The sequence below is a fragment of the Amorphotheca resinae genome (genome assembly GCF_003019875.1).
Source record: "Amorphotheca resinae ATCC 22711 unplaced genomic scaffold M430scaffold_15, whole genome shotgun sequence".
In the NCBI taxonomy this organism is placed as follows: domain Eukaryota; kingdom Fungi; phylum Ascomycota; class Leotiomycetes; order Helotiales; family Amorphothecaceae; genus Amorphotheca; species Amorphotheca resinae.
This window is the reverse complement of record NW_020194485.1, coordinates 309,239-330,375: the sequence shown is the minus strand read 5'-3', so window position 1 is coordinate 330,375 and position 21,137 is coordinate 309,239. Positions and strand designations below refer to the sequence as shown.

At 48.9% G+C, this 21,137-nt stretch overlaps 9 protein-coding genes across 9 annotated transcripts; 6 read left to right on the top strand and 3 right to left on the bottom strand.

The window, feature by feature from the left end:
• Nucleotides 1-170: 170 nt before the first annotated feature.
• On the top strand, nt 171-4,033 carry M430DRAFT_148668 (hypothetical protein; the record flags this gene model as incomplete). The annotated part of the gene is made up of 2 exons (XM_024863137.1): nt 171-261; nt 317-4,033. The coding sequence occupies exons 1-2, from the start codon at nt 202-204 to the stop codon at nt 4,031-4,033; spliced, it is 3,777 nt and encodes a 1,258-aa protein (XP_024716501.1). The 5' UTR covers nt 171-201.
• A 1,022-nt stretch (nt 4,034-5,055) lies between these two features.
• Nucleotides 5,056-9,237, top strand: M430DRAFT_111016 (hypothetical protein; the record flags this gene model as incomplete). Its single annotated transcript, XM_024861405.1, has 2 exons — nt 5,056-7,448; nt 7,512-9,237. 2 exons carry the CDS (start codon nt 5,056-5,058, stop codon nt 9,235-9,237), a joined length of 4,119 nt encoding a protein of 1,372 aa, XP_024716500.1.
• Nucleotides 9,238-9,769: 532 nt separating this feature from the next.
• On the bottom strand, nt 9,770-11,107 carry M430DRAFT_37823 (hypothetical protein). The gene is made up of 3 exons (XM_024867189.1): nt 10,648-11,107; nt 10,178-10,584; nt 9,770-10,085 (listed from the first exon to the last, which is right to left on the bottom strand). The coding sequence occupies exons 1-3, from the start codon at nt 10,825-10,827 to the stop codon at nt 9,998-10,000; spliced, it is 675 nt and encodes a 224-aa protein (XP_024716499.1). The 5' UTR covers nt 10,828-11,107; the 3' UTR covers nt 9,770-9,997.
• A 522-nt stretch (nt 11,108-11,629) lies between these two features.
• M430DRAFT_23460 (hypothetical protein) lies at nt 11,630-13,250 on the top strand (the record flags this gene model as incomplete). The annotated part of the gene is made up of 3 exons (XM_024864909.1): nt 11,630-11,855; nt 11,909-12,332; nt 12,389-13,250. 3 exons carry the CDS (start codon nt 11,630-11,632, stop codon nt 13,248-13,250), a joined length of 1,512 nt encoding a protein of 503 aa, XP_024716498.1.
• Nucleotides 13,251-13,841: 591 nt separating this feature from the next.
• M430DRAFT_37821 (hypothetical protein) lies at nt 13,842-15,230 on the bottom strand. The gene has a single exon (XM_024867188.1). The coding sequence runs from the start codon at nt 15,134-15,136 to the stop codon at nt 14,261-14,263; it is 876 nt and encodes a 291-aa protein (XP_024716497.1). The 5' UTR covers nt 15,137-15,230; the 3' UTR covers nt 13,842-14,260.
• A 469-nt stretch (nt 15,231-15,699) lies between these two features.
• On the top strand, nt 15,700-17,280 carry M430DRAFT_23458 (hypothetical protein; the record flags this gene model as incomplete). Its single annotated transcript, XM_024864907.1, has 4 exons — nt 15,700-15,755; nt 15,970-16,229; nt 16,278-16,350; nt 16,398-17,280. The coding sequence occupies 4 exons, from the start codon at nt 15,700-15,702 to the stop codon at nt 17,278-17,280; spliced, it is 1,272 nt and encodes a 423-aa protein (XP_024716496.1).
• Nucleotides 17,281-18,599: 1,319 nt separating this feature from the next.
• M430DRAFT_195691 (hypothetical protein) lies at nt 18,600-18,863 on the bottom strand. The gene has a single exon (XM_024864105.1). It carries the CDS (start codon nt 18,846-18,848, stop codon nt 18,621-18,623), a length of 228 nt encoding a protein of 75 aa, XP_024716495.1. The 5' UTR covers nt 18,849-18,863; the 3' UTR covers nt 18,600-18,620.
• Nucleotides 18,864-19,265: 402 nt separating this feature from the next.
• On the top strand, nt 19,266-19,852 carry M430DRAFT_37819 (hypothetical protein). Its single transcript, XM_024867187.1, has 2 exons — nt 19,266-19,604; nt 19,668-19,852. Exons 1-2 carry the CDS (start codon nt 19,341-19,343, stop codon nt 19,701-19,703), a joined length of 300 nt encoding a protein of 99 aa, XP_024716494.1. The 5' UTR covers nt 19,266-19,340; the 3' UTR covers nt 19,704-19,852.
• On the top strand, nt 19,587-20,325 carry M430DRAFT_37818 (hypothetical protein). Its single transcript, XM_024867186.1, has 2 exons — nt 19,587-19,604; nt 19,768-20,325. The coding sequence occupies exon 2, from the start codon at nt 19,853-19,855 to the stop codon at nt 20,165-20,167; it is 315 nt and encodes a 104-aa protein (XP_024716493.1). The 5' UTR covers nt 19,587-19,604; nt 19,768-19,852; the 3' UTR covers nt 20,168-20,325.
• Nucleotides 20,326-21,137: the final 812 nt, after the last annotated feature.

Here is a 21,137-nt window from a genome sequence, read left to right as displayed (position 1 = left end):
CTGTTGTTTATTTGCACCAGGGGACCCTTACCCCGTATCTCTGTGATTGGAGAAAGCTCTTGAGTCTCGAAGAGGCTTAGCGCGTGGGCATTCGCTTGACGGCCCCAGTACTATCGATATGCGACTTTATCGATTGGAAACTTTTTTTTCTGTGATCTGATTTCGAGAAGCACGGCGCAAGAGCCAATACACTCGTGCAATATGTCTCTCCAAGAGAAGCTCGAGAAGATTCGCTCGCCGAAGCTACAGAATCAGCATCAGGTATTAAAGGCTCCTCATTCTCTCTGTTTGCCTCAGAGTACTGATCCGGAAACAGACTGCCATTGTGTTGTCTGCTGTTGAAGATACCTTACGGGACCAGAAAATTGAAGCTTCTCCAACAGGATATTTTACCGCTCTCCTCGCCCTTCTCCGACAGTCTATATCATCTACAGATGTTGTGAACAAAGATTTGGCAACTTCGGTTGTTTACCTCCTGGATGTCGTTGCACCATACACCCCGCAACCTTTATTGCAGTCGAAGTTCTCTCAGATCCTTACGAACATTGCTCCTGCATTCTCTTTTCCAGAGGCAGATGCTCCCCTCTTAAGACCTGCGATAGGGTGTCTCGAGCCATTGTTGATTGCGCAAGATTCAAAGGCATGGGAACTTTCACAGACAGAGATTGGGCCGCGGCGTGCCATTGCTGCTTTGTTGACCCTGGCGGTTGACCACAGGCCAAAGATCAGGAAGCGGGCTCAGGAAGCACTCACAAAAGTCCTGAAGAATCCACCTCCCAGTCCATCTGTCGACCACCCAGCTGCAGATATGTGCGCGGAGACGGCCCTAATGAGTCTGAGAGACCTTGCTGCTAAATCGAGCCAAGCCAGGAAGCAGCGGAAGAGCGGTGCAGCAGAACATGAGCCTGCTTTAATACATGCCTTGCACTTGGTTAAGACTGTAGCTGCTGCTTCAGGTGGCTGGCCTAGCAGGAAAATAGAGCCCCTGTGCGAGATCCTACTCAATATCTCAAGGTCAAGCAATGAATACATGACAATGGCGGCATTTGAGGTATTCGAAATAATATTCGAGGGCATGGCGGGCGAGAGTGAAGCGTCTTCCAAACTTCCTCGGCTGTTAGAGGTGATCTCGGAGCTCCGACCATCTCAGAATGATTCCCAAGTTCTACCACCTTGGATTGCCGTTTTATCACGAGGCTATGATGTCTCGGCACAAATTGAACCGGAAGAAACTTTCCAGAAGTTACCTGAGTTATTTGATTTGATCTCTGGTTTCTTGGCATCTTCATCGCACAACATTCGCGTTTCAGCGTCTGAATGCCTGATCTCTTTCATGGCAAATTGCATACCCGACTCTGTTCTTTTGGAGCCATCAATATACGATGAGAAGGTCTTAGAGAAGCTGGCAAAAGCTGCTGTGGACCTTCTGAGCGTTAAATACCAGGCTGCGTGGATGGAGACGTTCAATGTCATGGGTGCCATGTTTGATGGCTTGCGATGGCGAGCTGACCCGATACTGGCCGATGTCGTCAGGACTATCGGCGAGCTCCGTGGAAACGACTCATTTACCGGCAAGAAGGAAGCAGACGAGATTATTGGGAAAGCCATTCGGGCGATGGGGCCAGAGAGTGTGCTGAGGATCTTACCCCTGAACCTCGCGAAACCAAAAGCTGGGCAGCCTGGGCGGGCTTGGATGTTGCCCATCCTGCGTGATTATGTTAGCAACACCAACCTTCAACACTTCAAGACCGAGTTCGTTCCTTTGAGCGAGCTTATGTTTCAAAAAGTCATCGACCACGGGGACGCAGAAAAGACTATGGAAATCAAGATTTTTGAGACGCTTGTCCAGCAGATATGGGCATTATTGCCAGGATACTGCGACTTGCCACTGGATCTTCCGGAGGCATTTGACCAGGGATTTGCGGAAATGGTAGCAAATCTGCTGTACAAGCAGGTTGATCTACGTCCTGATGTTTGCAGAGCTCTCCAAACTCTGGTAGATTCCAACAAAGCCATAGCAGCTATCGAGACAGAAGATGATCTTGTTCTTCAGAGCAGAGTCTCCAAAGCAGTTGCTCAAAAGAACCTAGATCACCTATCAGCCTTTGCCCCCAATATGCTTGCGGTCCTGTTCAACGTTTACAGCCAGACATTGCCTCAGTATCGGGGTTATATCCTACAATGTATCAACGCCTATCTTAGTATTGCACCGGCTACCGAGCTCATGGAGACTTTCGAGCGTGTTACCAAAATGTTGGAGTCTTCGTTGACAGAAACAGGAGCACAAACCCAGGCCGAAAAACAGAAGCAAAAGCAACAAAACGCAGCTGACAAGATGCCTCCTATGAGCCACACGCTCATGGATTTGGTTATTACTATATCAATCTACCTGCCACGAGAGAGTTTCAGCATCTTATTCAACATTGCGTCAATTATAATAATCAAAGATGACGATCCTCAGCTCCAGAAGAAGTCATACAAACTTATTCCTCGCCTTGCTGAGTCTGAACAAGGCAAAATGGCTTTGCAACAGCGCAGTTCTGAGCTTCAACAACTACTCCTTAGCAGCGCAGAGAAGGTTTCTACACCAGCCAAGAGAGATCGACTTGCTGCAATATCAACACTCATCCCATTTCTCCCCAACGATTCTCTCCATTTTATTCCGGCAATCCTATCAGAAGTCGTTATTTCGTGCAAAGAAGTCAATGAGCGAGCACGAACTGCAGCCTTTGACCTGCTTGTCCTCATGGGCGAGAAGCTTGTGTCTGCCTCGGGGTCCATGATCGAGAACAGCAAGGTTCCTCACATGCCTGACGACGCTCCGGCCGTAACAGCGAATCTTGAAGAATACTTTACTATGGTCAGCGCCGGTCTAGCCGGCAGCACACCTCACATGGTCTCTGCCTCAATCACTGCCCTAACCAGAATCCTCTACCACTTCCGAGAATCGCTTAGGCCGGAAACCCTCACCGACCTTGTCCAAACTATGGATCTCTTCCTCACGTCCAATAACCGCGAAATCGTTCGTAGCGTCCTCGGTTTCGTCAAAGTTTGCGTTATCAGTCTGCCCACTGACCTTATGCTTCCTCGGCTCACGACATTGATACCAAACTTACTGGTGTGGAGTCACGAGCACAAAGCTCACTTTAAGGCGAAGGTCAAGCACATTCTGGAACGTATGATTAGAAGATTCGGAGTTGACATTGTGAACAAAAACTGCCCGGAGGAAGACCGGAAGCTCATTGCCAATATCCGCAAGACTAAGGAGCGGAATAAGCGTCATAAGGATGCGGCGAAAGCAGCAGGCCCTGAAGGCAGTGATGAGGAAGGCGGGGAAGCACGAGGCGGCAAGAAGAAAGGTAGATTCGAGAGCGAATATGACGAAGCTGTCTATGGTAGTGACGATTCTTCTGATGGCTCTGATGTTTCGGATAATGAGATGTTGGGCAAGAGCCGGAAGGGCTCGAAGAAGGGAGGGCAAACATACATTGTGGAAGATGAAGACGAGCCGTTGGATCTTCTAGACAGAAGGGCACTGGCAAACATCTCGTCGACGAGACCGGTGAAACAGCGCACTCCCGCCAAGACGAAAGCAAAGGTCGATCTGGATGGGAAATTATTGCTTAATGGCGATAGTGATGATGATGCGATGGTTATTGATACCCCGGCCGAGGGCAACGGCGACGATGACGAGGGTGGTGTGGGTGCATATGTGAACGCGCTTAAGGGCCGGGATGCGGTCCAGAGGGGCAGAGGTGGAAGATTGAAGTTCTCAAATAAGAGAAGTAAGGATGAGGATGATGAAATGGATGTTGATGAGGAGGATATCAAGGCCGTCAAGAAACACATTGGTGGAACTTCGAGAGACGGGCAAAGGGCAGGGAGAGGCAGAGGTGGGCAAAGGGGTGGGAGAGGAGGAATAGCCAATGGGCGAAGAGGGTTAGGTGAGGGGAAGAGACACGATGGTGGAGGACGTGGCGGAGGTGGGAGAGTCATGAAATCATCTCGGGGAAAAGGGTCTGGACGTAGGTAAATATATACCAACAGCATAAAAATGAAGCACTGCTCGCTGAGGCGGCAGAGGAGTTTAAACGGCAGTGTGGCCAGCGTCAACCACTGGAATGATTTTCGGTTCTTCGAAGTTGGAGAACATTGTTATCATTGGTTCCAACACAGAAGGGCCATTCCGATCCATATACATGATCAGACCATTTCTCTTCTTTTGTTTCGAGTAATATGCCTCTAGGAACCCCGAGATGCCTCGATGCTTCCATTGTTAGAGACCTATCACATGATCGTTGGCGCTTTCACGTCGGTCGCCGTGCTTAGTAAGCCCAAGAGCCTCATTGGTCGCCGAGTCTATCTTTCCTGCCTGTGGATGCCTGAGGCGTCCCGGCGGAGCTCCCCGACAGCCACCAAGAGAAGTGGGGGAGGACGAGGAAGAAGCAAATAAGGAATGGTTCAGATGTATAAATAAATACCTACGTTCATATATCTTTTCATGTCTTCTCCCTTACCACTTCAAAATACTTCTTCTTTTTGTTTTTGCTGTCCGCGTTCTGCACTGCATCCGAATCTGACCTTGGAGAAGAGTCGCCCGATCGAGATCTTGTGGGGGAGTCCAGAAGCCCAGATTGACCCCGCCGTTAGCCGCGTCTTGACAGGCCAAGAGGCACAGAGCCCCATCGACAGACGGCGGACGCAGGCCGAGATAAGCCAACGCCGTGCCTTTTATCATACCGTACACAGACAGCTCTTCGGATACCGCCTGATAGCGACTTTCACTCCCCCCTCATCTGCTGCGTCCAATTGTCTCTTTTCCTTTCTTTCTATCAAATTGCAATTCAATTCAGTTCAAGTCAATTCAATTACTGCCTTGTGCTTCCAAGACCTCAGTGACTGAGCAGCCTTGTCATTCAAGAGTTCTTGACGACGACCGGGGTCTTGATCGAGATTTAGCTTCTGCCAGAGAGTGGGGCGAATAGCTTTGGAGCACATCGAAGAAATTCACCGAGGCATCCCTGGAGAGAAGAGCCTCCTCGGTCGTGGCCCATCATGGCTCCCATTGCCATCTCCCCTGAACGTGATGTCTCGAACTCCGCCACTCCTTCCCTCTCTTCAATCACCACCGCCTACGACGATACCCTCCGCTTCTACCTCAATGGCACACGCGTCGTAATTGACGATGTCGATCCCGAAGTCACCCTCCTCGAGTATCTTCGCGGAATTGGCCTCACAGGCACGAAACTGGGATGTGCTGAGGGTGGTTGCGGCGCTTGCACAGTAGTTGTGTCGCAATTCAATCCTACAACGAAGAAGATATATCATGCTAGCGTTAATGCTTGTCTGGCACCGCTGGTCAGCGTCGACGGAAAACATGTCATCACCATTGAGGGGATTGGAAATGTGAAGAGGCCCCACCCTGCGCAGGAGAGGATTGCGAAGGGAAATGGGAGTCAGTGCGGTTTCTGCACACCAGGCATAGTGATGAGTTTATATGCCTTGCTTCGAAATAATTCGAACCCTTCCCAGCATGACGTTGAAGAAGCCTTTGACGGCAACCTCTGCAGATGTACAGGCTACCGTCCGATCCTTGACGCTGCTCAGACCTTCAGTGTGGAGATGTCATGTGGCAAAGCGAAAGCAAACGGTGGTGGTGGATGCTGCATGGAGAATGGAAAAGGCAATGCTTCTGGAGGATGTTGCAAAGGCAATGGCTTCAAGGACGATCAGCCAGTTAAACGATTTACTCCCCCTGGATTCATCGAATATAATCCCGACACTGAGCTTATATTCCCTCCTGCACTTGTCAAACATCAGTTCAAGCCTTTAGCATTTGGGAATAAGAGAAAGAGGTGGTATCGCCCCGTCACCCTGGAACAGCTTCTAGAGATCAAAAGCGTCTATCCTTCAGCTAAGATTATCGGAGGAAGCTCAGAAACTCAAATTGAAATCAAGTTCAAGGCCATGCAATATCCCGTATCGGTTTTTGTAGGGGATATCCCGGAACTACGTCAATTCTCCTTCAAAGACGATCATTTGGAAATTGGCGGAAATGTCGTTCTTACCGATCTGGAGTCGATTGCCCTCAAAGCCGTCGAGCATTATGGCCCTGAGAGAGGCCAAGTTTTTGCTGCTATTCACAAGCAGCTCAGATACTTTGCTGGCCGTCAAATCCGAAACGTTGGCACCCCAGCCGGAAATCTTGCAACTGCATCTCCTATATCCGATCTCAACCCCGTCTTCGTGGCATCAAACGCGATACTGGTGGCCAAGTCACTAGACAAGGAGACTGAAATTCCTATGTCGCAATTCTTCAAGGGTTATCGGGTGACCGCTCTTCCTCAAGATGCTGTCATAGCCAGCATCCGAATCCCAGTAACTAGTGCGAAGGGGGAATATTTCCAGGCGTACAAGCAATCGAAACGCAAAGACGACGACATCGCTATTGTCAACGCCGCACTTCGAATTTCTCTGAACGACTCTCACGTGGTTGAGAGCGCAGATCTTGTTTACGGAGGAATGGCTCCCACTACGATTGCTGCCAAGAAAGCCAATGCCTATCTCGTAGGGAAGAAGTTGACTGACCCTTCAACCCTTGAAGGCACCATGAATGCGCTCGAACACGATTTCGATCTCAAATTTAGTGTGCCAGGTGGCATGGCCACATATAGAAAGTCATTGGCGCTTGGATTTTTTTATCGCTTCTATCACGACGTTCTTTCGAAGCTTGAGGTTAAAGAGACTGAAGTTGACAAGGAAGTTATCCCGGAGATTGAGAGAATGATCTCAACCGGCAAGGAAGATAGAGACGCAACAGTTGCTTACCAACAAAACATCCTCGGCAAGGCAAATCCTCATGTTGCTGCTCTCAAACAGTCCTGTGGAGAAGCTCAGTACACCGATGATATTCCAGTTCAGAAGAATGAGTTGTACGGTTGTTTGGTGCTTTCAACCAAAGCCCGTGCAAAGCTCATTTCTGTCGATTTCTCTCCAGCCATGGAACTTCCTGGAGTGGTCGATTTTGTGGACCATAATGACATGCCTAGTCCGCAAGCCAATTACTGGGGGGCTCCTGTCGCTGATGAGTTGTTCCTTGCAGTCGACGAAGTCTACACAGCTGGCCAACCAATTGGCATGATCTTGGCGGACAGTGCAGCTCACGCTGCCGCTGGAGCGAGGGCTGTCAAGATCGAGTACGAAGAGCTACCTGCGGTATTTACGATGGAGGAAGCGATTGAACAAAAGAGTTTCTACGATCATAACCGATATATCAAAAAAGGCGACACAGACGAGGCATTCAAGAAAGCTGAGTATGTTTTCACCGGTGTTAGCAGAATGGGGGGCCAAGAGCACTTCTATCTCGAGACCCAAGCTTGCGTTGCGGTACCGAAGCCAGAAGACGGAGAGATGGAGGTTTTCGCCAGTACTCAAAATCCGACAGAGACGTAAGTAGTCTTATTTGACCCTTTCTCTCTTTCACGTAGATCCACGTAACTAATTGTGAGCAGCCAAATGTATGTTGCTCAAGTATGCAACGTCGCTGCCAACAAGGTCGTCTCTAGGGTCAAGCGCATTGGTGGTGGGTTTGGAGGCAAGGAAACCCGTTCTGTTCAATTGAGCGGTATCACTGCTCTTGCCGCAAAGAAAATGGGTCGCCCAGTCCGCTGCATGCTGAACCGGGACGAAGATATGATCACATCTGGTGCGAGACATCCCTTCCTCGCATATTGGAAGGTTGGAGTAAATAAGGATGGGAAACTCCAAGCCCTTGATGCAGACGTCTACTGCAATGCTGGATGGTCACAAGATATCAGTAGTGGTGTCTGCGACAGAGCACTATCACACATAGATGGCTGCTATCTTATCCCCAATGTTAACGTTCGAGGACGTCTTTGTAAGACGAACACCGCATCAAACACTGCGTTCCGTGGTTACGGTGGTCCACAGGGCATTTGGATCTGCGAGTCCTACATGGAGGAGATAGCAGATCGGCTTGGGATGCCGGTCGAGAGATTGCGAGAGATCAATTTCTACAAATCGAACGAAGAAACCCATTTCAATCAAAGCCTGAAAGACTGGCATGTACCAATCATGTACAAGCAAGTCCAAGACGAATTCTCGTACGCAGAACGACGAGAGGCGGTAACGAAGTTCAACGCAACTCATAAGTGGAAGAAGCGTGGTCTAGCTCTCATACCCACCAAGTTCGGTATCTCTTTCACTGCTCTTTTCCTCAATCAAGCAGGTGCTCTTGTTCACGTCTACCATGACGGCTCGGTCCTGGTTGCTCACGGTGGTACGGAGATGGGACAAGGTCTACACACGAAGATGACGATGATAGCTGCCGAAGCTCTCGGAGTCCCACTTTCCGATGTCTTTATTTCAGAGACGGCAACCAACACTGTCGCAAATACCTCGTCAACGGCAGCATCTGCTTCTTCAGATCTCAACGGCTACGCGATATTCAACGCCTGTGCCCAGATCAATGAGCGATTGGCGCCTTACAGGGAGAAGCTTGGCAAAGATGCGACGATGAAAGAACTTGCCCATGCTGCATACTTTGATCGAGTCAACCTGTCAGCGAATGGATTCTATAAGACGCCTGATATTGGCTACGAGTGGGGTGCAAACACAGGACAAATGTTCTTCTACTTCACTCAGGGTGTCTCCGCCGCAGAAGTCGAGATTGATACATTAACTGGTGACTGGACTTGCTTGCGAGCTGACGTGAAGATGGATATCGGGCGCTCCATCAACCCGTCTATTGACTACGGCCAAATTGAGGGCGCCTTCGTGCAAGGGGTGGGCCTCTTCACGACCGAAGAAAGCTTGTGGTTCCGTGGCGGACCGATGAAAGGTCAGCTCGCCACTCGCGGGCCTGGTGCCTACAAAATCCCTGGATTCCGAGATATCCCACAGGAATTCAATGTTTCCATGCTGAAAGGAGTCCAGTGGGAGAACCTGCAAACCATCCAGCGAAGTAGAGGTGTTGGTGAACCACCACTTTTCATGGGTAGTGTGGTATTCTTTGCGATCCGCGATGCATTGAAGGCGGCACGGAAACAGTATGGTGTCCAACCCGAATTAGGGAAGGACACGAAAGGCGATGGACTCCTATGTCTGGAGAGTCCCGCCACGCCCGAGAGAATCCGGACTTCTTGCGCAGATCCTATCTTGAAGAGGGTGCTTGTAAAACCGCAGGAGGGCGAGAAGAGCTTCTTTATGGCGATCTAAATGACGGTTTTCGGTAGACGGTGTTCTGTGTGTGCTCTTTTGCTTAAAGTTACCAGAATCTTTACTTTACTTTACTTTTAAAAAGATAGTTATGAATATGATGAGCATGGGGTATTTTCTTTTTTGGCTAGGTATATCATATCAAGCTGCCCTACTACGATAATACCTATGATGTTAAGTGACTATATCCCAATCTTCACAGAACCTTATGCAGAAGACCCGACTACCTATTTTATATCAAGCAAATGGTTCAGTGTGAAGCACATCCCCTCCCTTCATTACTGACAATGCGACGATACAATACAATAATGATGAATGCAGTTAGAATGATCAATGAATGCAGTTGCTTGGTCTAGAAGGGGAGAGAGAGAGGAGAGGAGAGAAGGGTGGGGGGGGGGTAAATGAATAGAGGTTTGTCGGGAGAACAGCAATCTCTTTATATTGAAGTACTTTTCGAATAATCGAGACTTTCCCTTTTGACTTATGACGCTTGACCAAAGCATTGCACCCGTGAGAAAGCGAAGTTGAAATTTATCGTCTCATGTTGTATTAGGTATGGTATTAATTCAGACAGACAGGCATCGCTGTTCTTGAAAGAAGAGCCTTTAGCAAAACGTCACATCCCAACCTCCTCCTCTCGTCACTTCACTTCTTGAATGCTGTGAAATTCTCTTGTATTAGACTTGGAATACAGACAGACAGACAGAAGGTGTATATCAGCAAGGCACGCCCCAACGCCAAAAGCCGGACGAGATCCAGCTCATCGAAACTTGCTGACGATAACCGCGATGATGAGAAGGACCAAGACGGTGATGATTGAAACTGTTATAATCCGATTTGTAGCCATCCTGTTCCAAGAGAGAGGCGCGTCAGACATGAGTTTCTTCCCAAGAGATTCTGTAAGGGGCATATTGCAAACATGGTTTGAGGGACGATTTACCTACGCGCCATCCCTCTCAATGTCTTCACACTCCTATCGACGTATCCCTCGCTCTCCAGCAGCGTATCGTTCGTATGCTGAATCACCTCCCTCTGCCTATGTAAATCAGCAAGGGTGCTCGCCCCGATTGCCTCTGTATCATTCGCCAGTGCCTGACTGGCCTTCAGCCTCTGGGAACTGCGTTCCAGCCTGTCAGTCCCAGACAGGAGTTGTTGTCGCTGCTCCAGCTGGACATCATTTGGGTTGTCGGAATATCGCGAGCCGAACAGCGCCGAGCGGTCATCAGAGAGCGTGCGCAACTTCCGTTTCGATGCATCGACGTCGGATTCGTGGTTGCGGAATCGCTGGTTTACCTTGGTGCGGGTCGCCGAAGGGATGTTCTGCTTCTCAAGGCGCATCTGATCGAGCTGCACGGGGGGGGACTTGTTAGTATCATATTGACGGGATCATTGCCACGGCGGACGACTCACCAGCTCATTTGCTTCTTCCAACGCCCGCTCTGCCTGCGTGATGGCTGCTTTGCGGGGCTCGCCGGAAAGATCTGGAATCTGGTCCAGCTTCTGGTTGAGATCGGCTTGCACGAGCTTGAGCTCCGCTTCGTAGCTGCTGAAGAGCTCGGAGCCAGCGTCGGTATCAAGGGGATTCGCCATTGTCGGTGGTTTTTGGAGGGTTCGTTCGTGGGGGGGTTGGTTTGGCGGATGGAGATAGATAGATGTCTGAGATGGATGACGGCGGTGGTGCGGTCGCTATCTGCTGCCTTGCTTGCAACAAGGGTCTGCCAATCGTCTTGACAGCCGACAAGACGATTTCCTGATCCTTTTGCGACCGTCTCTTATTGAGGTGATTGATGCCGTGGTGAGATCTGTTGGATGTACTTTGTTTGGTGCGAATAGCTGAGGTTGAGCAAGAGGTACAGTATTTACGCAGGTATTATGACAAGGCACTGTAATAAGTCGTCGTACCCAGGTTACTTGAAGAAGGATTTGACCTCAGCCACGATTAAGGTAATAACGTAAGGTAAGGTACCTAAGGTATATTAAAGTAGGTACGGAATACCTTCGTCCAATTATTATATTACAATTATATCATGGAGCTGTTTACCTTAAGCTTCGACGGGACCTCCCGACCAACTTCGTATATACAAGACACTCAGCGCACCAGAATTGAAAGGGCCTTGGACCTTGGTTTTAATCTTGATCTTTCATGTATTTATAAATTTATAAAAGAGGATCAAATTCAAGCATCATATTATTATCTGCAAGCCACGCTTCAGCCCTTCATACATGGAGTCTCGACCCGATACCCGAGGTACTGTCTGGATAGCTGCATCGATCAGCAATGTCAGATCTACAGTCCCCCGCATTGTCCAGTCGCTGGGTTGTGGAGGACCCCGATGATAATCTGTGATTATGCTTCTCCCCCTCTCTATATCTCTTTGTTCCTTTTGCCATCATGGCTCCCCTAACACCCGTTGTGCCTAGAAAGAAGGTTGCCATTATCGGTGGTGGTGCGGCGGGAATAGGTGCACTATGGGCCCTGAATCGAACCCACCACGATGTCTACCTGTACGAAGCCGCTGATCGACTCGGTGGCCACACGAATACCGTGGAATTCAAGCATGATAAGTACAAAAGTCTGGTGGACACAGGCTTCATGGTCCTGAACACCGCTACCTACCGTAGACCTACCTTGCACTCCCTCTCCATATTCAGCTGAGCTAATGCTATGCAGCAAACTTCCTTGCTTTCTTAAAAGCTGTAAATGTACCGACGCTACCAACTGAGATGACCTTCGGTGTCTCTCGAGATCATGGATTGTTCGAATGGGCGGGGTCATCCCTCTCGGCGGTTTTCACGCAGCGTAGAAACCTCCTCTCCCCACGGATGTGGAGGATGATATTCGACGTAATCCGATTCAATCAGTTTGCATTGGATCTACTGAGGCTTAAGCAAGAGAGTGAAGAATACACAAACTGCACAAATGGAAGCGGTGTGTATGCCAAGCGCCAGGAGACCATTGGACAGTATCTCGAGCGAGAAGGATACTCAGACGCATTCCGAGATGACTATCTTATACCTCTGACTGCTGCTCTGTGGAGTACCAGTCCAGATAAATGCTTACTAGAATTCCCAGCTGTGACTCTGGTGCGCCTTTTGTGAGTTTGAATTCATGTCACTAGATTTGAGTCCTACCTATACTGACCATCCCTAGGTGGAATCACCATCTCCTGTCAATGGCGTCGACTAGACCTCAATGGCTCACTCTCAAATATGGCGCTCAAAGCTACATTGATGCCGTGATGAGAGGCTTCCCTCCTAATCACTTATTTCTTAATACCCCTGTTAAATCGATAATCAACAGCGACTCTGGCCGTGTCCGCCTCCAGCTGGAGAATGGAAGAACAGATCTCTACGACCATGTAATAATAGCTACTCATGGCAACCAAGCGCACAACCTCATTCTGCCCGAAGCCAGCTATGAAGAGCGTGACATTCTATCCGGATTCCAAAGCAGCAAAAACACTGTCTTTCTCCACTCCGACATCTCCCTAATGCCCAAATCCCGGAAAGCTTGGTCATCGTGGAACTCCATCACCGCGTCTTCGGCATCATCTTATAATGTTGATCGAGGATGCTTAACCTACAACATGAATGTCCTCCAACGGATCCCCGAGGAAGCCTTTGGGCCCGTCCTCGTGACTCTCAACCCGCTACACCCTCCAGATCCGGGCTCCGTTCAGGGCAGCTACACATACTCGCATCCTGTCTACAACTCTGCCGCCATCCGTTCGCAGAGCTTGCTGCCGCAGATCCAAAACACCAGGGGCATCAGCTACTGTGGTGCGTGGACCAAGTACGGGTTCCATGAAGATGGCTTCTCAAGCGGGTTGCAAGTCGCCCAGGAGCATCTCGGAGCGAAGCTGCCATTCGAGCTCAAGGATAGCCCGTTCAGCCGAGATGAGACACCGGTTCTGAGAATTCGGGATCTGTTGTTGAGAGTTTTGATTATGGTTTTGCAGATGGTTATCCTGAGGATAGAGGAGCTATTTATGGTTCAGCGAGCGCGGCGTTAGCAATCGGGAGTGAAGCTGGGAGTGAAGGTCAAGAAATGGTTGTTAGCAAGGTGTATGGCGCGTAGCAGGAGCATAGGAGGTCTGTGAACTTGATATCTAGCAATGAAGTAGGGGTCGCGGATAGCTACCTCCCAATCACTTATCTCAGCCGAAGTGCATGCAGTCAGTCCAGTCTAGAAGAGAATAAATAGTTGACGATGGCAACAGCCATATCTCCATCTATTCCAACGGGACAAAACCGGCTCAGTAAAGAAAAGAAAAGCCCTTAATTATTATTGAACGCAATCTGTTTTTTTTTAATTTTGCTTTCTACATTTTTTCTTTTTCTGTTTTTGAATTTTCTGGCCGTCTTGTTTTGTGGTGCTGTATTTATTCCCTCGGGAGAGAAACTAACACAACAAATACCCAGGCGGCTTTAGCTCACTTGGGAGAGCGCCAGACTGAAGTCAACTTCAGACCATTATATCTGGAGGCACTGTGTTCGATCCACAGAAGCCGCAAACATCTGCGAGTCAAGGACCACCTTGATTATAGAACACCTCTTTTTTTTTTGCTGAAAATTTATTTTGTTTATTATATTTTTTATATTTTGGAGGGGCAGTGGTTCCGGACGAAAGCCTCGAGAACCACCCACTGGCGGTGATCGAGTGATATCTATCAGTTGGAAGTTTGGACGTAGAGTTTGAAAGAACATTTTCATAAGTTCTGATTCTCTCTCGCTCCCGACCTCTTCATTTGTTTTCTGCCATCCACTGCTATGCTATATCCATCACTACCGGGCCCTGAGGTCGTTATTATCATCCCTTTATTCCGGTGCTCTTTTCCCTATCCAGTGCTACCATCTAGACTTCAATCATGCGACCACCTTGAAAGCGGCAAGCTTGTGATTGAACGGGATGGAAGCTTTGGCGTATTTGATATCCATAAGTCCACTGCTACTATGGAAGATATCAAGACGTATGTTACTCACCAACTCCGGTCGTGCGCTACGCCCCAGGTGCATGCATGTATCACGATATAACCCTCAGGATCCCAAATGAAATGCTGAGCATGAAGCCAGTGATGACAGCGATCTGCCTCCTTCGCGACCATACGCCACCCTCCCTAATGATCCACCCGACGCAACCAAGGGGCCACAAGAAGCCCATGATATTTCCCCATAGCAGGTCATCCAACGCGCCACCACCCAGACTATCGTCTCCAAAGTCGAAAGCGCCATCACCACTCGTTGTTCCCGCATGTCCCGCATTGTCGTCGATCCACGCATCCTCCATTCGTCGTAATGTAGATGGCGAGGGCATAGTATCTGGAGTGTGTATACTTGCCTGGATGGAAAGGAATTGCAGCCGGAGTTGGTTCACCTCTGCAGGAGTGAAGCCTCCAGAGAGGAGCCGGTCAAAGCCGCGAGGGGCTGGCGTCGTTGTCGACTGCGATACAGCTCCATTCTTGGATGGGCTCTTGGTATCCCTCCCTTTCTTCGACTTGTTGGATGATTCGGCAGCTGCTAGTGCTTCAGCAGAAAGCTCAGCAGAGCTAAGAACATCCCCGATGGAGCAATTTATGTAGACGCGGGAAGGCGGGATTTCGACCTCCTTGCCTTTCCCCTTAGGATCTGGAGCTCGAGGGGGTGCATGCGGTATCTTCAGGACATCTGTGAGGAGATCCTCGTCTTGAAGCAATTTACCGCCATGTATAAAGCGGAATCGATGTTTGGAGGTCTGCGGATCAAGCTTCGACCGGAGTAGATGCTTCAGCGCGATGACCGTGGTTCCATGCGGCTCTGGGATATCCAGAGGAAGGTCAGGAATCGCGGTCGTAAAGCGAATGGTCACATAGAGGGGAGTTGAGGCTGCGGGCGCGGTATCTGGGGCGATCGAAGAAGCCATGGAGACGGGAGAGTCAAGGTCAACCGCTCACCTCTCAAGCTATAGCCACATGGTCGGATTGTGCATGTCTTGTCCTGGGAAGTCAATATCCTCGATGGGCCAGACGGCAATGTGTACTCTTCCTCCGTTGTGAGATGAGGCTCAAGCAGCGCAAGACGCGGAGATAAGTTATTGCGGTAGTAATGAGCTGTAAATACGTCGTAAATAAGCTACCTGAGGAGGTAAAGAGGTAAATCTCTTAGTAATAAGTCCGATTTACATGCCGTAACCGTACCTTATTACGGAGAGCTGCCCACCTTACAAGGACCCCGGCAATTGCACCATCAGAGGGGCAGCCGTAAGCGGAATCTTGAACATCTCGTGAATGCTGACCTTCTTGTCAGCTTCTACTCACTTTCTCCCCTCGCAATTCTTCGCCATACGCCCCGTCCTGCAGAACAGTGCCGTGGTGGAATGCCCGTATGAAATCTCGAGCGTCAATCTTGCAACTGGCACGTACCAGCAGCCTTCAACTCCCTGTCCGATATCCCTCCGTTTCCAGACCCCGATTCGTCCACAGCAAAATGGGAGCGCCTGTAAAGCCTGCTGCGAGAGTCGCGGCGAGGAAGCAAGATGTATGGTATGTGGCGGTTGCTTTTAGATTCATGCCCATGTCTATATCTTCCCTCTTCTCTCCTGTTTATCTTCGCGCCACGCGCAGTGAGTTGTGGCCGGTACTTGGTGGAGGGGTAGCTCCTAATTTGACTCGGAGAGCTCATTTTATATCTCCTCACGAATCAGCTTTCTTTTTTCTCCGAGAACAATTCAGTGCTGTTTCTGATAAGCATGTACAGGTCGATTGTCAACGAAGCGGCTGCCGCTTCCCCCAAGCAGCCCATTGTGAATATGGGCCAGGGTTTCTTTGGATACAACCCACCAGAATTCATTTTAAAGGCGGCAAAGAGCGCTCTTGATAGAGTCGACTGCAATCAATATTCTCCTACAAAGGGTCGCCCGCGCCTAAAGAAGGCAATTGCCGATGCGTACTCGCCGTTATGGGGACGGCAACTCAATCCGGAGACCGAGGTTACTATTACAACTGGAGCAAATGAGGGTAAGATACTATGGATTCTCGCATGTGCCATAGTCTGACCATTGATAGGGATGCTAAGTGCCTTTATGGGCTTCATCGAGGAGGGGGATGAGGTTATCATCTTCGAGCCTTTCTTTGATCAGTAAGCTAACCAACCTGACGCTGTAACATAATACTGATTTTTCCAAGATACATAAGTAACATCGAGATGCCAGGAGGAAAGATTGTCTACGTTCCACTGCATCCCCCGCCAAAAGGAGCCACCGAAAACACTTCGGCGAGCGAATGGACCATTGACTTCGCTGAGCTCGAAGCTGCAATTACTCCTAGGACTAAAATGATAGTGATCAATACACCACACAACCCGGTTGGCAAAGTTTTCTCAAGAGAGGAATTGCTCAGAATCGGCAATCTCTGCGTCAAGAACAACATCATTATTCTCTCTGATGAAGTATATGACCGTCTGTTTTACACGCCATTTACGAGAATTGCTACACTGTCCCCTGAAATCGAGAGGTTAACTCTCACCGTCGGCTCCGCTGGCAAGAATTTCTATGCAACTGGATGGCGTGTTGGATGGTTGATCGGACCCCCAGACCTGATCACATACGCTGCGGCAGCCCACACCAGAATCTGTTATTCCTCTGTGTCGCCCTTGCAAGAGGCGGCAGCTGTGGGCTTCGAAGAAGCTGACGCCAACAACTTCTGGGAAAACGCAAAGGTGGAAATGAAGGGCAAGATGGACAGATTCAACGAAATCTGGAAAGAGTTGGATCTCCCCTTCTCAGATCCCGAAGGAGGATACTTTGTGCTGGTCAACATGAAGAAGGTCAAAGTGCCGGCGGACTACCCCTTCCCTCCTCAGGTCGCAGACCGACCGAGGGATTTCAAGCTGAGCTGGTTCCTCATCCAGGAGGTTGGTGTTGCGGCTATCCCGCCCACGGAATTCTACACGGATGCGAACGCACATATTGGCGAGGATTGGCTGCGGTTTGCGGTCTGCAAAGAGGACGAGGTGTTGGAGAGAGCGAAGGAGCGACTGAGGGAGCTGAAGAAGTACATTGAAGCATAGGGTAGTTGCTTTGGTATAGAAAGTAAAAGGATACAATAGATAGGTGAGTACCATTCAATAACTTCAATATAAGACTGATGTCACCTGGCAATCAATCCCGCATCCGTGACACCTACCTTAACAAGGCAAGTTTAGAGTTACAACTTACACGGCTCGCCCTGAGAGAAAGAATGATACACCCGTATAAGATGCCTAAGGTAAGTGAGTGATTGGCATTTGGACCATTAACTCTTCTCGCTTAGCTATATGGACTGAATAGGGGAAGCAACGGTTCGCTACCGATCAAGGTGAGCGGGTATGACACCATGAGCCCGAGAAGCTGGGTATATATATAGGTATACAACAAGGAACTATAGTACATACAGCAATATACCCGACGGTCGACCAAACCTCCAAGTCCTCCCTGCACCTTCATTGTCTAAACAGTCTTAGCCTTCAAGAAACTTTGATTTATACATACCCTCACTTCGCCAGTATAATAAGGGCGGCAAGATGCCTTCTCAGATGACGGGATGGGGCTCTGTCGAATACACTTTAACAGAAGAGACGCAGTCTCCTGGTGAGGAACTCGAAGGTGCATCGGTCTGCCCCCGAAACTTGCACTGGGTCCTCCGCAACAAGGAGATTATCCTCGGTCTCCATTCCTCCACCAACCAAACCAATATCTTCTCCAAGTACGTCATCCTCCCGCTCTTCATCCGCCCACCACTCTTCCCAAAGAAGACACTAACAATGCCCCTACCTAGGGAATGCGGTTATTGTAGCCGCCATTACAAGCCTTGCATGTTCTCCAAACGAGAGCGAAGGGACGAGTATTCCGTAAGTCCTCCTCCTCCTCCTCGCATCGCATCTCCAATAGTCAGGCTGCATATATACTTACTCATTATACGTTTTGAGCTAGATGTGTCGCTGGTGCGCTCTCGAATACGATAATACCCCCAAGGGCCAGTTTCAGATCCATTGGCACATCCACTGCAACAGGCTCGGGCCGAAGATCTGTGGGAAATTTCGAACCTTGGAACCACCTCCCAAGCCAGGACAGTCGAGCCCCAAAGAGGCGGGCATTGAGGATATTGCGGCGCCGGATGTGCAGTTCACAGTCAAGGAAAAAATGTCACAGAAGGAGCGGAAGGCTGCTCAGAGAGCTGTTGCTGAGGACGGGTTCAACGGATGGTGAGCTGGTGGGATGGATGTCTGCTTGGATTCGGGCAATGGCGTTGGATATGGGAACTTGGGAGGTAATAATAGGATGTACCTCTTCGTCGCTCTTCAACTTCTGTGCTTAGTGGTAGTCACTGGTCAGTGGGCCGAAGTCCTATTTTCAAAGGTGTAAAAAGGAGTTAAACCCCGCGTTGACTATCAGAACTCGCTTGATGACAAGCTCTCTCCACAAAACCTTTCCTTATAAAAAGCACCCCCCTAAAAAAGTGAAGCAAAAGGTAAAAGGGAAACAAAAAGATGAGTATCTGGACAACTGCCCAGGGTCGTGAACTCAAGAGAAGAACTCTCTGACGGGGAGTCGAACCCCGATCTCCCGCGCTCTGTCTGTTATGACAAGCGGAAATCATGACCGTTAGACCATCAAAGACGTGTTATTTGATGTTGGGAGATGCTTAATCACAATGGCAAGCTTCTCTCCGCTTAACGAAGTTAGTGAGAAGTAAGAAAAAAAAAATAAAAAAAATAAAAATAAAAATAAATTGCAAAAGTGAGTTGGTATCTAAGCAATGCTTAGGGTCGTGAACTCAAGAGAAAGGAAACTCTCTGACGGGGAGTCGAACCCCGATCTCCCGCGCTTTGCCAGTTAGATGACAAGCGGAAATCATGACCGTTAGACCATCAAAGAAATCTGAGTAATTGATATTTTGAACCTCGGATCCCATCATATAATCATCATCACGGCTAGGTTCTCCCGCCACTCGCTTCGTCTTGTAATATCGGTCACCTTGCGCCTCCCCCCGCGTCCACCCCCGGCTCCTCCTTCCATCACCAACACAGCTCCACTGCTCTTATCAATAGCACATAAATACGAGCCTAGTCCATCAGAAGCCACCTGGATAATGGCGCCCAAAATCGAATTCTCACCTGCGATGCCTTTGCCTCCAGTTTTTGATGTCCAAGAGCGCATCAGACAACTTCACAGATATCTCGACCCAGAAGATCCCCAATACGAACGAAAGGAACAACATACCAACATTAGGGCTGCCATTAAGCTTTATGAAGAGGGGAAGATCGATGGTTCACAGCATGTTTTTATTATGGATGGCAAAATTGTTACTCGAGAGCAAGTCTCCAACAAAGGAATGGCCTGGGCGTGGCTGGAGGTACATTCTCATATCATATTCCTTACTTCTATACGAAACTTATCTAACAAATCAAAACTATAGGGAGTGTTTTATCAGTATGCCCAAAGGTTTTCTTGAAGTCGTGGGCCTTTTGAACCTCACTGTCACGAAGTTTAGAATCCAGCTTTTCTAAAATTTCATCATAATAATTTCTTTTCTAGCTTCGTGTGTTGCTTAGGCCAAAACCTGGTCAAGGGGGGGATGGAACGGTCCATGGGATCATCGCGATGAATGACACTGGGTCCGATATCTTGTCGCTTTTTCATACAGATCTACCGTATCTTGGGAACTTCCAAGGTTATTCGGGCTGGCTTGGAAATATTGGCATTCGTTTTGCGAATGGGGGAATGGGCATGTATCCGGCAATCCTTGTGGAGGTCCAGCTAGTGAGGGATGACAATTCTCCATGGTCCGATTGGATTGAAGAGCCAGCGATAGTTCAGCCACTACTTCCGAGTGTATATCTGTCAACCGGGAGGGATCGGACAGAGGATAATGACTTGATTGAAGTGAAAAGAAGGGTAACTAGCTACTCTATATAGACTCAAAAGGAGTGCTAATAACGGGGACAGGCGCGATATCCCTTGAATATTGACAACAGGGGCCAACAGAACCAACAGAGACTATTGAACGCGGGAATATCAATCACTGTATATCAATCACTGTATATCAATCACTGTATATCAATCACTGTATATCAATCACTGTATATCAATCACTGTATATCAATCACTGTATATCAATCACTGTATAACTAGCTCCGTTCGACAATATCCTATCCATGCTATCTCTACACAGGAAGGAATACTAGGAAGCATTTCTGGACTTGGACACCTGACAGGGGAAGAGTTCAGGTGCTAGACGAAGGTCCCCGAAGGGCAAACAAAGGAGGGAGGAAAGGGGAAGGAGAAATAAGGATTTAGGAATAGGGAATTTGCGAGTTGATTTGACGTTCACGGCAGTTCTTGGTCACTCTCTTGCTGATTTAGATTTGTCTAACGTAACGGCCAGTATTTCTTGCTTTCTTACAGAATGAATGATTGCCATCGAACCATACCTTACTTAAACCACCACGTCATGGTTCCAACTTCCTTCCTTCCATCTACCTGCCTTCCCAGCCAAGACTCTCTCTACCTTAGTTCCTCTAACCTCTCTGATGTAAAACAGACTCCGGAATGCCAGCCTATATTGGTTACTGGCTTAAGGTACAGACAGCATAGCTGGAGCAATAACCTGGACGGTTTTAACGGCCCCAATACGGACGGCACTGACCTAGAGCAGCTCGACGTTTGTTTTGAATACTTAACTAAAACGCCGATACAAGGTTGAACAGATCCGTCCTCCTCATCATCATCGTTGTAGAAACATTCAACTCTATCGATACCCTCTAATGACGCTTGAGAGTAATAGAGGGACAGAGGGTCGGAGGGATAATTCGTGATCAGACCAGAAAGACTTCCTAGCTCGTTCTTCGAATAGTGACTGGCGCCAAAACAAAAATTGAGATCGCGT

Excerpts from the sequence above, each read along its gene's own strand:
- M430DRAFT_37823 (XM_024867189.1), bottom strand. The coding sequence starts at position 10,827 with ATGGCGAATCCCCTTGATACCGACGCTGGCTCCGAGCTCTTCAGCAGC. Across the intron at positions 10,585-10,647 it reads TGGAAGAAGCAAATGAGCTG|CTCGATCAGATGCGCCTTGA; the intron begins GTGAGTCGTCCG and ends CCCCCCGTGCAG. Across the intron at positions 10,086-10,177 it reads TTGAGAGGGATGGCGCGTAG|GATGGCTACAAATCGGATTA; the intron begins GTAAATCGTCCC and ends CTCTTGGAACAG.
- M430DRAFT_37821 (XM_024867188.1), bottom strand. The coding sequence starts at position 15,136 with ATGGCTTCTTCGATCGCCCCAGATACCGCGCCCGCAGCCTCAACTCCC.
- M430DRAFT_195691 (XM_024864105.1), bottom strand. The coding sequence starts at position 18,848 with ATGATTTCCGCTTGTCATAACAGACAGAGCGCGGGAGATCGGGGTTCG.
- M430DRAFT_37819 (XM_024867187.1), top strand. The coding sequence starts at position 19,341 with ATGGCGCCCAAAATCGAATTCTCACCTGCGATGCCTTTGCCTCCAGTT. Across the intron at positions 19,605-19,667 it reads TGGCCTGGGCGTGGCTGGAG|GGAGTGTTTTATCAGTATGC; the intron begins GTACATTCTCAT and ends TCAAAACTATAG.
- M430DRAFT_37818 (XM_024867186.1), top strand. The coding sequence starts at position 19,853 with ATGAATGACACTGGGTCCGATATCTTGTCGCTTTTTCATACAGATCTA.